The 13,097-nt window shown below is 44.8% G+C and overlaps 1 protein-coding gene across 1 annotated transcript in view; it reads left to right on the top strand.

Annotated features, from left to right (window-relative positions):
- The first annotated feature begins 239 nt into the window (after positions 1-239).
- Positions 240-13,097, top strand: part of lancl2 (LanC lantibiotic synthetase component C-like 2 (bacterial)) — a 40,033-nt gene continuing 27,175 nt past the window's right edge. The window contains exons 1-4 of the mRNA XM_062521546.1: positions 240-1,034; positions 1,349-1,678; positions 9,779-9,896; positions 10,988-11,195. Coding sequence (XP_062377530.1) covers positions 1,511-1,678; positions 9,779-9,896; positions 10,988-11,195 — 494 coding nt within the window. The 5' untranslated portion in view covers positions 240-1,034; positions 1,349-1,510. The remainder of the gene's footprint in view (positions 1,035-1,348; positions 1,679-9,778; positions 9,897-10,987; positions 11,196-13,097) is intronic.

Below are 13,097 nucleotides of genomic sequence, written 5' to 3'. Positions count from 1 at the left end.
ATGGCAATTGCTTTATGAACTCTCCTGATAATAATAATAATAATAATTTAAAAAAAACAACAACAAAACATAGGCTACATATAATGCAAATGCATAGGTCTATACAGCATAAAAGTTGAAGACATGCAAATAAATAGCCTTGTTTACATCGGTTGAATTAGGCTATTCTAATGCTGAAAAGTGATAGGCTATCAGCACAGCCTGCATCGGTTATTGAAAATAATCAGCACTGTCCGGCGGAAAATCACGTGCCACCGAAAAATCAAGAATTAAGGGAGGGCGAGAAGCGAAGGGTTTATGGATTTATTTCCTCCATAATCCGAGCGCGTGTGGTAAATCAGCAGCAGAAACGCCATCTGTCTCATCCACGCCGCCGAGCACTCAAATTCGGTCCAGATCGGCGAGAGACATCTGCTTTCTGTTGGTGTGGTGGCTTCGACGCTACCCTATCCACCCGGCACGGTATTGGAAAGACCACTTCTCACCGTCTGCGAAAGGGAAAGTCGGGGTCCGGAAATGATAATAGGACGAATCCTACTTTAAACGGACAACAATGGACACCGAGCTTTGAACAATGCATTTGTGATCAATATACTGTTGTTTTTTATATATCAAATAGGCTATCACGAAGAATGCATGACTTCATTATGCCTTGCTGCCTGGGATGGTTACTGTGAGCGGGTCGTTGTGCGTCGAGGGGGGTGATTCCAGCTACAGCCAAAAGGATTTTTTTTTGGTCTTGGCAGGTCAAAGAAGGATGTATTACAAGTGGTGACACCAGTTTGCGGCTGTGTTTGTATTGTGAAACCTCCACCGATTTTGTGATTTATTTTGGGATTACCCTGCAGCACCCAGGGATATTTTCAGCCTTTAATTGAGGACATTTTGACAGTTGCACAACGTAGAAGGAATATTATACATCCATCAAGTCAGTCACTGAATAGCTTGTGAATGGGCTGGAAGGTATCGCTATCCATGATGCACTCTTGGACAATTCGTTCCACTTTCTGCAAGGATGAGCCTATTTTGCGCAGGTTTGTGAAATACTTTTGACTTCTGAAACTACTTCACAATTTTCAGAGGTTTCGGTTGGAAGCAGTTCAGAATTGTACTTTTTGAGAAGGACACCAGAACATGCAGTTCAACGTTTTGGCAAATGATTCCAACCCACAAGAATCTCTTTTATGCCATTATTTGTCTGGTTCAAAAAATCGAATCACTCTTTTTATGTAGCCTAACCTAACATTTGGGAATTTTAGGTGAAGTCGAGTGAGGTGGAATACAATTTGATTATAAATATAGGCCTACTGCTAATTTATTCGAACACCAAACCCTCTTTTACTTCCAGTGCCTCTCAAATATTGACCAGATTTGACTGATCAGCTGCGCTGAATTCAGCCCAACAGCGAAACTGGATTGTATTGTATGAAAAACGCGTTTTACGCGCAAGCTGTGTAGCCTACGGGAACTTGGCGGTGGTACAGTTTGGCCTTGCTGACGCTCCGTGGAAATGGGAGACAACATGTCAAAGAGATTAAAACTGGTCACCACATCTGAATCAGAGATGGAGGAGAGGTCTTTTGTGAACCCATTCCCGGACTGGGACCAAGGAGTCTTCACATCATCAAACTCAGGACAAGATAGTGATGGGAGCGAACCATTTGATGCCAACGGAAAGGTAATTTACAGCCAACTATACGGCATTTTATCCAGTCAATTATCCCACTGTAAGATGCTATCTTTGAAGCTAGCTGGTTTTAGCTATCAAATAACTTGTTTACTCTTCGAATTGGAGAGAGTTATGAAGGAGAAACTTGTGTCATGGACATAACGATGCATTTCTTCTGCACGTTGAGTCTCTTCAATTCATTTTGTTTGACCTGACATGTGTTTTGCATCATATCACCTGTCAAACCTTGCATGACAGATTCTTTGATGAAGAGAGCATGCACGTCTTGTTAAAGTTTACGTGCAATGTTTATTGTAACTCTAACATATCTCCCTTGCAAGCCCATACCATAAAAGTACTTTACATTATAAGGACTTTGGTTATAGTTAGATGTGGGTTGGTGGTGGGCGTGTCTCAAAGTTGTTAGCCTAGCTCGTCTGTCTGTGCTGGCTTCATCTTCTGGCTCATTCGCATTGGCACGTCATGCTGTGTCGACCAACGCGATTTGATTCCTTAGTTAGTTAGTTAGGTAGGTAGGTACATTTACATGTCTGAATTAAGGATTCATATCAGTTTCATTCATATCATGTTTACAGGCCAAAACTTTCATGAGCGCTTGCGTGCCTCCTGAAATCGAAGTGACCTCTCAGGATGCGCAGTCCCTTGCCCTTGGAAAGTAATTGGGTTGTTCTAAATGAGTTTCAATCTCTGGGGATCTATCTGGGTGTTATCATAATGAAGTGTCTATGTCTATGTGTGTCTTGTGAATGGCTAGCATTGTTCAGTATCTTCCATCCTCTATCCTCAAGTCATCAGGTAGTATAATCATTTTAACTAATAGTTTTACAGGAAGGCCTGAATGAAAAGTGGAATATTTGCCAAAGTTGCGAAACGTTTGAGGTGTCTTTAAGGACAGGCTCTTGTGGGGTGTAAACACGCAATTTAATGCAGCACATAATCAGCTATTGGCCTTTGAAACTGGCCTGTTATGACCACAAACAGTACTGACACAGCAGCATAGATTATGCTGGAACTGGAGTCTCAAATTTGCAATGTCACTAAATGTAATTTACTGTACTGATCTAATGATGATTTAAAAAACGCTAAACATATTAGGTAGTAATACACTGACTGCCATAGAGATTGGCTATACAGTCTTGCAGAGCAGAGGAAATGACATCGCTAATGACTGTTTCCCAGTAAGCAGCATTTCAATGAATTGCTGGTAATGTTATTAGCCAGAGCCTGGAAAGCTCTGAATTAGATACTGTATGGTTAATAGCATTATTCTGTTCGCAATCGAAAGTCACAAAGAAGGAATATTGCATCACTAGATGGCATCGGCTAGGATCAGGACTTAAGGAGCCGGTTTGGGAGTGGATGATGATGTGTAGCCTACTCAAAAGTGTATAACAACAACAGCTGATGCAGTAAAGCTGCTTGTCACTGGAACCCCTGCTGGCAGCCATGTTTTTGTGCTGAGCTAACACCATTCAGAAGCCTGATGGTGGGGCCAGGGAAATGACAGAGGTCAGGTCCACACTTGTCACAGAGACAGAAGGTACATGTGAGGTTATTCTTGATGTACAGTAGCTGCTATAGAATGTGTCCTCCGCCCTTTCTTCCAGAGGCTAAGGATCGAGTGCTAGCATGGTTTAAAGCTGGCTGGGTTGCAGTAAAAGCAAAGTGGTTCCTTTTTTAACTTGACTCCCAGAATTTGACTTTTGTAGGTCCCATTCAAATCCCCTATGGCTCTTGTTTTTTTATGTTTTTTTTAAATATTATTATGCTTTTGTAAGGAGATGTAGTTTTGCTCTGACTGGTGACTCATAACACCAGCAAAATCAGCTCATCCTGCCAGGGAATGTCATGTTTATTTTTGATTCCGCCCGTATGTCAGGTGGACTCGCTCAGTCCTCGGCAGCTCTGGGTAACTCTGGGCCAGTGCTGCAACCGTGGCCTAGAAAAGCTGCACCGAGTGTCCAGAGCATCCACCCCAAGGAGATGCTGCACCTTAGTCTCCAGTGTAGGGTGGAGGACAGAAGAGACATACTGTATTTCTAGAGAGAGACGGATAAAGTATGGAGCCAAATGTAGACATTCCGCACGCTGCCTTGAAAATTCACTTGGCAATGCGCAGATTAAATTAGTATGCCTTCACACCAGTGTCTTCATACCATGTGAGCCAGACTGTAATGAGATTCTAAAGACCAATACGGATTTCGATATTTGTAGATTTCGAAAACCAATAATCAATATAATTGACCATTGTGTAGCCTTCAGGTGAGAGAAACCAGAGCAGATGGTAGCTCAGAGTGTCCGTGGTCTGTCCCTGGGCTTGTCTTGTTCTGGCCCTCGTCTAGCTCGGCAGCAGTCCATCGAAAATGTTTATTAACAAGTTCTCTGCTTTCTTCTTCACACATGTGCAGTCAGCTAAAATCCTCCCACGCTTCGCTGCCTCCAACAATAGCCTCGCCTCCTCTGTCTCACCAGTCGCCGACTTGCCTTTCTGAATACAACCTAATTTATTTCAACACCGGCCGTAGAATCACTGCAGTGTGGCATTGCTAACCTAAAGCTGGCTGCTCTTTCTGCACCCCACCCCCCCTAGCTTCATTGTTATGCTAAAGCTGAGCGCGGTTATCTCCTTGAAGCACTCTTCCCCTTTATGCCGGGCCTGCCTGGAGATGTAGGCTATAGTCTACAGCCCGACGTGCGAGCGGGAATGAGAGATGAGACCGAGGGGTGGTAAGACTACGGGTATTCTCTCTGCTCCGGCACGGGGAATGTGATCCACTTCAAACACTCCCGCGGGATTTCACATTTCACCTTTAATTATGTGATCTGCCATATAGCAGACACACAGAGGGAGGGATTGAATTGCTCATACCGAGAGTATGAATGCGTTCTCAGCGTTCAGTGATGAAGAAGCAGGATGGATCACCTTTCTCCGCTTTACGTGATTGGACTAATGATTGTGCAGAAACGTTTGCTCGTGTGTGCCACATCTGATCTCGATCTAAGTGAGCTCCGTGTCAGTCATCAGCGGGGAATTAAAAAAGGCTGTTGCCGCGCTTGTAAGTGTTGCCGTTTGCTAGCCACCCAGTTCAGCAGACCAAATAATGGGCGAAACCAGGAGCTAGTGACTCGCTTCTAAGCCTTCAGGTGATCTTTGCAAATGTCTCCTAATCCCTGTCTGTGTGCCCAGAGGTTTTGTGACAAACATGGCCTCCTTTTTTTTAAACAAAGGCCACGTTCGGCTCTGCCTCGACTCAGGTGTGCACCAGGCTGGGTGCCTCTGTCAGACTGGCAGCTTAAACCGAGCTCATGCTGGCGATGCTGCCGTTTGCCTCGTTAAGGCAGGATTTCAGAGAGAAAGTCCCACTTTAATTTGAGCTGGTGCTGCGGGGTGACAAGTTCCCAAGGACGGCGAGAGGAGAAGAGAATGATTAAAAAGCTCAGAGTGTGGGCCTTTCCTGCTAGGGGCATTATGGCTCTCAGAAGTGGCGCCCCGCACCCTCTCGGTTTCCTGCTCTCCCTTGTTAAGGCCTGACTGCTCATCTCCAGCAACTCCAGTGCTCGTTTGCTCACCTCCTTTGTGATTACCATGTGGCTTTTGGCCTGTCACTGCACTTGGAAATGCACCCTTTTATATCTCCTGTGCTCATAACGAGACCTTTTTTGAATACTTGAGGAAGTTTTGTGTGTGTGTGTGTGTGTGTGTGTGTGTGTGTGTGTGTGTATGTGGTAGCAGGTCTCTCTCTCTCACACACACACACACACACACACACACACACACACACACACACACACACACACACACACAGCAATATTACAATTGTTTAACCTGGTCTTCTAGTCTAATTTATGCTTCACTAGTTGTTGCAATCCATCACAGACACACACACACACACACACACACTTATTGTTAGGTGAGTGACCTGGCATCCTCTCCATCTGTAAAATGTGCTTAATCAGCTGGTGCAAACTCTCTCACACACTCTCCTCCCTCCCTCCTCCATGCGTGCTCTCGTCCTCCCCATCTGTCTATCCCAGCATTGCAGTAAGCTCATGGGGCTGTAGTGTGGACTACACCCGCTCCATCAGATGCTGTGTGTGAAACATTCAGCGATCGCTCTAGCGCTGGAGAAGTGTTTGTATAGAAGTTGCTGCTCTATTGCCATTACAGTGGGGAGAATAAGTATTTGAACCCATGCTAAAGTTGACTAAAAAGAGGTAAATATAAAATCCTCTTTTGGAAAATGATCTTAATGCCTCAAAATCCAGCCTTTAAGGACACCAATTTTCTTTGTGAATGAAGAATGTATGGTAAATAAATAAATGTTCAAAATCCAGGGGGCATACGTATTTGCACCCCTACTGTATGTGAAATTCCCATAGAGGCAGGCAGATTTTTATTTTTAAAGGCCAGCTCTATGGATCCAGGATACTATGCATCCCGATAAAGTTCCCTTGGCCTTTGGAATTAAAATAGTCCATTATCATCACATACCCTTCACCATACCTAGAGATTGGCATGGTGTTTTTTTTTTCAGTTAGCCTTATTCTCCCCACTGTATGTTGACTGGAAAACAGACCGTGTTTTGCTGGTAATGCAATGGAACCTCATTTGAAACCTTCTGGCCATCTGTTCTAAACTGTTCTACACCTTTGCTTAATGTGTTCCTCACATAGAGATAGATGCTCGAATGTGCCGGTTGCCTTTGACTTAACATTTAAAAACAACAGCAGCGTAGTATATTTTCAGCATCTTGTCTCTCTGGATACATAGTTTTTCAGCCATCCATAAGGTGTTGAGCAGTTCTAGGCCATTTCAATGTAAATAAATGCTGTAATGGGTAGATGGTCCAGGTTGGTAAATACCTACCAGGCGGACAGGCATTTTGTCCTTGTCCCATCTGTGCAGTCTATTTCAGTGAGGATGGACTGATTTTGGGAGAATTTAGGGAGTGTGGTAGACCGTGAAAGCCTGCCAATCGTTTAGCAAAGCATAGACTGCATCCTGTGATCAGAAGGGCCTCTCCCAGCAGACAAGGCCCTGGCAGCTTTAATTAGCTCAAACTGGGACAGATGTACTAGATCGGCTCGCCAGTCACAAGCACATTAATTACCTGTGCTTATTTGGTGTGTGTGTCTGTGTCAGTGTGTGTCAGTGCGTGTGTGTGTGTCAGTGCGTGTGTGTGTCAGTGCGTGAGTTGATGTGTGAAGGAGTGAGTGAGTCTGTGTGTGTTTTTTGTGTGTGTGTGTATGTGTGTGTGTGTGTGTGTGTCTGTGTCCAATGCACACAAGACAGATACTCACAGCGAGAAGCCTAATTAGAAGTGGACTGGACAGAGCAGAGTGTCCTGCTTGTTATGTAGGCGTTGTGTGTGTCAGAGCCTCTGGCATACTAATTTCTGTTTTGATCTACGACTGCATGGGAAAAGCAATATTTATCTCCTCCGTCACCAGAATAACAATGGCCAGTGCGCTTTACAAAAATAACACAGAAAGCTGCTTATAGATTTCCTGACTGACAGTGCTGACCGAATCCAACACCTTCTGAATGTAGATCAGTTGCATCAGTGTGTAAAGATGTTCTTGTGCAAAGACTAGTGTGGAATGGAGATGGGGAAATAGAGGAGAAGAAGGTCAGAAAATCATGGCTGTGGGTGTTCTTACTTTGGGCTAGTCAAGCCTGATGCCCCATTCTCATACACGGAGACCACTGGTCACCCGAAACTGCTCGACAAGGTTAAAATGAGAATTATGAGCGATTCACTGTGGATATGAACAGGGCTAAAGACTCTTCGAGCGAATGGAAGAGTTTCTCCAAACCAGTTGGAGTAGGCTGTTCTAACACTAAGATGGGTTTCCATCAGACTTTTTGACATTGTGTGTTCATAAAAAATTGTCTGAAGAAAATGCTGTGAAAAAATCTGAGCACATTTTCTGTGTGAGGTCTGTGTAATGCTAATTAGAAGTTGAGCATTCTCCTAATCAAGGGAGGAGTTGTAAACACCTTTGGGATCAATTAGTAACCTCGGCGGGGCAACTTTGATGCAAGAAATCAGACAAAATCAACCTTGGGTGCATAATGCCCTATATGAAGATGTCAATCACAGCTGCTGGACCAGACTCCCCTAAATGTGGAGCCTAGTCCGTGTAGCCAGCAGAGAGCTAGCTCTAGTGGCTAGAACAACATGGAGACTGTAGTAGGAGTGTATCCCTGAGTGGGCTGGGTGTTTAATCCCATTATTCATAGATGCTCAGGACACGATCCTCCCCTCTCCTCGCTTCACTTCTCTCTCTCTCTCTCTCTCTCTCTCGATCTCTCTCTCTCTCTCTCTCTCTCTGTGTAGGCCTCCTGTCCCACCTGCTGTTGGCTTGTTTTTTTCTTTCCTTTTTTCATTCTACCGTTCACTTGATGGCAAGCATGTCAGACAGCAGCACTGCAATCAGCGTCGGTGCTTCCCCACATGCTATTAGGTACACGCTACACACTACACACACACACACACACACACACACACACACACACACACACACACACACACACACACACACACAGAGCATCAGACTTCCAAGTCCACTGTACACGTATTCTTTCTCTCTTACTTTATTTTCTCTTGTCTCTCTTCCCTCTCATTCTCTCAGTCCCCATCACACTCTTACCACACACACACACACACACATACACACACACACACACACACACACACACACACACACACACACACACAGTGAGCGGTTAGTGGTGGTGAAGCTGAAATGTACCCTCATCAAGATTCTGCTCACAGCCTCACGGATGTGCTGCTGCAGGTACATCAGACACCTCTGGTTCATCCAGCACTCTTTGACTCGTGTGTGTACCTGTGGGGGTGTGTGAGAATGTGTGTGATATTGATTCAATCCAATCCTTGTTGTTTGTAGTGTGAAATGCATATGGTATGGATTTAATATATAACAATAGTGTGTGTGTGTGTGGTAAGAAAGGGCCCCAGTGCCTTCACTGTACAGTAGCTGTGTGCTGTTAGACGCTTTACCGTCGGTCAAAATACAGAAAACTCATCCATCTCAAAATGAGGCAATATTAGTATGAAAACTGTGTAAATTTATTAGCATCAGTGTGTGTATTAGGCTACTATAAGTAAATAGAATAACTGTGTGTGTTTGAGTGCTAGACAGAAAGGAAATGCGTGGTGTGCTATTTATTCCATTGGAACTGATCAGTGATCAGATGCTAATGTGGTGTTCCAGTGCTGGTGTTAAAGCAGGTTTATCCAGAGCTCTAGAGAACAGCTGGGCTGCAGGCAGCCTCCCTTTCTCTTCTCTCCTTTCCTTTTGCCTAATCTTCTCTTTCTATTTCTACTTCATCCCTTGTTATTTATCCCCTCTCTTCTTCTTTATCCACTTTACTCTTTTTTCCCCTCCTGTCTTCTGTCCTCTGTTTTCTCTTTTCTCTTTCTCTTCTCTTTTCCTTTCTCCTTCTCTCTTATCTCCTCTAGCCCCATACTGATTCTCTTTTCTTCTCCTCTCCTCCTCTCCTCTCCTCTCATCCTCTGTCCTCCACCCTGTTCCTCTCCTCTCCTCTCCTCCTCCCCTCTCCTCTCCTCTCATCCTCTGTCCTCCACCCTGTTCCTCTCCTCTCCTCTCCTCTCCTCTCTCTCCCCATCTCTTCCTGATGATCTGTGTGTTGCCCTCTGATATCTCTACTCCTCCCATCCTCTCATCCCTTCTTCTCCTCACCTCTCTCCCTTCTCTCCTTTCTCTGATGAGCCCTCTTTCTGTGCACAACATCCTCCATTTACTTCTTCTCCTCCTCCTATCCTCTACCCATCAGCCCTTTTTCCTGTCCTCTCCTCTCTCACCTCCTCTCTTCCGACCTCTTCTTGCTCCCCTCTACTTTCTTGTCTCGTCTCTTCTCTGATCTGTGTTTCATCCTCTCTTCACTCTACAGGGTGTAATATGGGGGTCCAATAGGATTATTAGACTATTGTCATCTATAGGAGTGATGCCATGGTGTGAAGCTTGAATCAATAAATAGATGTTAAACCTCCTCCTCTCCTCTCCTCTCCTCTCCTCTCCTCTCCTCTCCTCTCCTCTCAGATTAAGGAGGCTTTCGAGAAGAAACTGCAGAACAAGATCAAAGACCTGCTGGTGCAGATGGACGAAGGGCTCAAGACAGCCGACCCCCATGACTACTCCACATACACTGGCTGGACAGGTACTCTCACACACACACACACACACACACACACACACACACACACACACACACACACACACACACACACACACACACACACACACACACACACACACACACACACACACACACACACACACACACACACACACACACACACACACACACACACACACACACACATACACACACACACTGATCCTCATGACTACACTGGCAGGACAGGTAAACAAACACACACACACACACACATACACACAGCAGGCCCCCATGGCTACTCACACATGAATGCATGCTCTTTCAACTTTACTCTGTCTTGCATACTGATACTAGGGCTGGGTGATATGGACCAAAATACATCCTGGTGTTTGTAGGGAGAATGTCTTATGGTGATACATTCTAAAAAAATAGACCAGTCTTCTAAAATGGATTTTACGCGTCGCAAACGGAACGCTTCAGTTACGCGCAGGGTGTAGCTCCCCTGTGAGACTATACTGGTATATTGTCATATACCAATATAGCGCCCAGTCCTAATAGAGACTCACACACACACACACACACACACACACACACACACACACACACACACACATCCAGGTTGCCTTGTTTTGCCTCAGATGCTAATATCATGAATAATTCCGAGAGAGAGACAGCTACACCAGTGTTGGTGAGCTCCAGGGTGCCATCTTTACATAGATTTACAAATCGAAATAAACAAGACATCACACAGTCCTCATGACTCATCTCAAGCAGCTGGCCTCAGGGGAGGAACCATGTGTTGCCATGTGTCACCATGCACAAAACCTGCTCACCGGAGGGGGTGTGTGTGTGCGTGTGTACCTGTGAAAACTGATTTGTTTGTTTATTTTTGCAATATTTTATGCAGTGTTTTATAGTATCCATGTTTTAACTGGGATTTTTCATTTGTCATTTATTGACATACATTTGATCTGTTGTTTGTCTGTATGCTTTCTATCACTGTAAGCTGTTTTATCATTTTGTCCATATATCTGTATGTCGGTAGGCCTAGCACTACTTTCCTTAAAACAGAGAAAAAGTGTGTGTGTGGTGTGTGTGTGGTCATATAGGTGTGTTTGTGTTTTTTGCAGGCATTGCTCTGATGTATCTGCAGTTGCACCGGGTGACCAGTGAGGCCTCCCACCTGCAGAGGGCGCTGGACTACGTGAAGCGCACCCTGAGGAGCTTGAGCGGCCGGCGGGTCACCTTCCTCTGTGGAGACGCTGGACCTCTGGCCGTAGGCGCAGTCACACACCACCGCCTCAAGAACCAGGCAGACACACAGGAATGTATCAGCAAGTATGTAGAATCACACACACACACACACACACACACTCTCACACACCACCACTTCACAAAACAGGAGTGTATGTGTATATACATACAAACATGATCACGCACATGCTGAAATAAGTATTCGCACTAACACAGTTCACATTCACACACCTTTGACTCAAGAATCAGGCTGAGATACACATACATACACATACACATACACATACACATACACATACACATACACATACACATACAGTACACACACACACACACACATACGCTCAAACACACGTGTACACCATGCTCACGCATCACTCCTTGAACAACCAGACTGAGTGTGTATTTGCATAACGCACACACACCCACACATGCACAGAGTATGCTTTTGAGTGCCAGGCTTTTGCGCCATTGGCTTTGCCACATATATACAGTCTTGAATCTTGAATGCCAGACCATTTGAAAAGAAACGCACATGCACAGACAGATATCAGCTCAAACCTCAGGCCAAACACACACGCACACACACACACACACACACACACACACAAGCAAGCCAGGATGAAGTGTTTGTGTGTGGGTGGGTGTGTGTCTGTCCACAGGGAGCTGTTGCCAAATTAACTTGGACACCGAATGGCGCTGTAGCCGAGCGACTTACAAATCAATCTTGCTGTGGACATCCAGCCCTCTCTGTGCCTCCTCCATAATCCCCCACCCCCCCCAGCGCCCCTCCCACCCCTGTTACCGTGGAATGATATTAGAGTCAATTATAAAAAGGCATTGGTCGGCTAAAAGGATTTAGAGATTTAGTGAGTTTGTGCTAATATTGATTTTGTCCCCAAGAGATTAGTGCTCTACACAAGGCCCGCGGTTCATTCACCAGCACAGGCGAGAGGAATGAATATGTGTATGTGTGTGTGTGTGTGTGTGTGTGTGTGTCTGTGGAAATGTCTGGCTGACTGTTTGTTTGTGTGTATAAATGTGTGCGTGTGTGTGTGTGTGTGTGTGTGTGTGTGTGTGTGTGTGTGTTTTGTGTGCGTACGATTATGTGCAATATTTGGGTGTGATGGTGTGTTTCTGTACGCACACACACGCGCACACACACACACACACATGCATGGATTAGTGTTCAGCAGGTCTTTAGAGCCGGGGTGAGGATGAGGGGAGAAATGTTGAGTTTGACATTTTGGGAAAGACCCTTTTTATGACGCCTCCAGTCTTTAGGGCCCTGAGGGAACGGAGAGTCTCGCTCCTGTTTTATGGCTTCAAAGCTGATGTCAGTGGGCTCTGAGACGGCACTTTTCACCAGGGACTCGGAGACTGAAGAAGCGCTCATGACCGATACAAAATCATCCAAAATCATCCAAAGTCATCCCATCTTATGCTACTTGTCCAAATGTTTCGCGAAACAATTTTAAAGATTTTGATTCCATGTCGCGGCTTCAACTGAAAACAATGTTCTTCACTTAAATAGAGTCATTGTAACATAATAACATAAAGTGCCTTGAGTTGACTTGAGTTACTCAAATTGCATGACTTGATTTAGAATTTCTGCTGTAGTAAAGACCACTTGCAGAGTGAAATAAGATAAGATACGAATCAGAAGCTCAAAACTCCTTAATGGCTGTGGTCATCATTATCCATTTTCAGTCGTCGCTATTAACCATCATCCCGCTGAAAGTTGCGATGGCCTGTATACTTCAGTGGGACTTTCTACAGCATTTTGAGGAGACATGCAATAAACTAATGATAAATATCTCATTTGCTCTACATTGCACCCCCCCCCCCCCACACACACACACACACACAAACTCACAACTACTCTCACACCTATACTCGGTTGCCAAAACCATATTCATAATTTAAGGTCAAATTTGAAGGTCAAAAGGTCAAAAACAATGCATTTTATGGTTCGTCTATTTGGGG

This window comes from Sardina pilchardus, chromosome 19 (assembly GCF_963854185.1).
Source record: "Sardina pilchardus chromosome 19, fSarPil1.1, whole genome shotgun sequence".
In the NCBI taxonomy this organism is placed as follows: domain Eukaryota; kingdom Metazoa; phylum Chordata; class Actinopteri; order Clupeiformes; family Clupeidae; genus Sardina; species Sardina pilchardus.
Note: the sequence above shows the minus strand (reverse complement) of the source record. Positions and strands in the feature narration are given on the sequence as shown.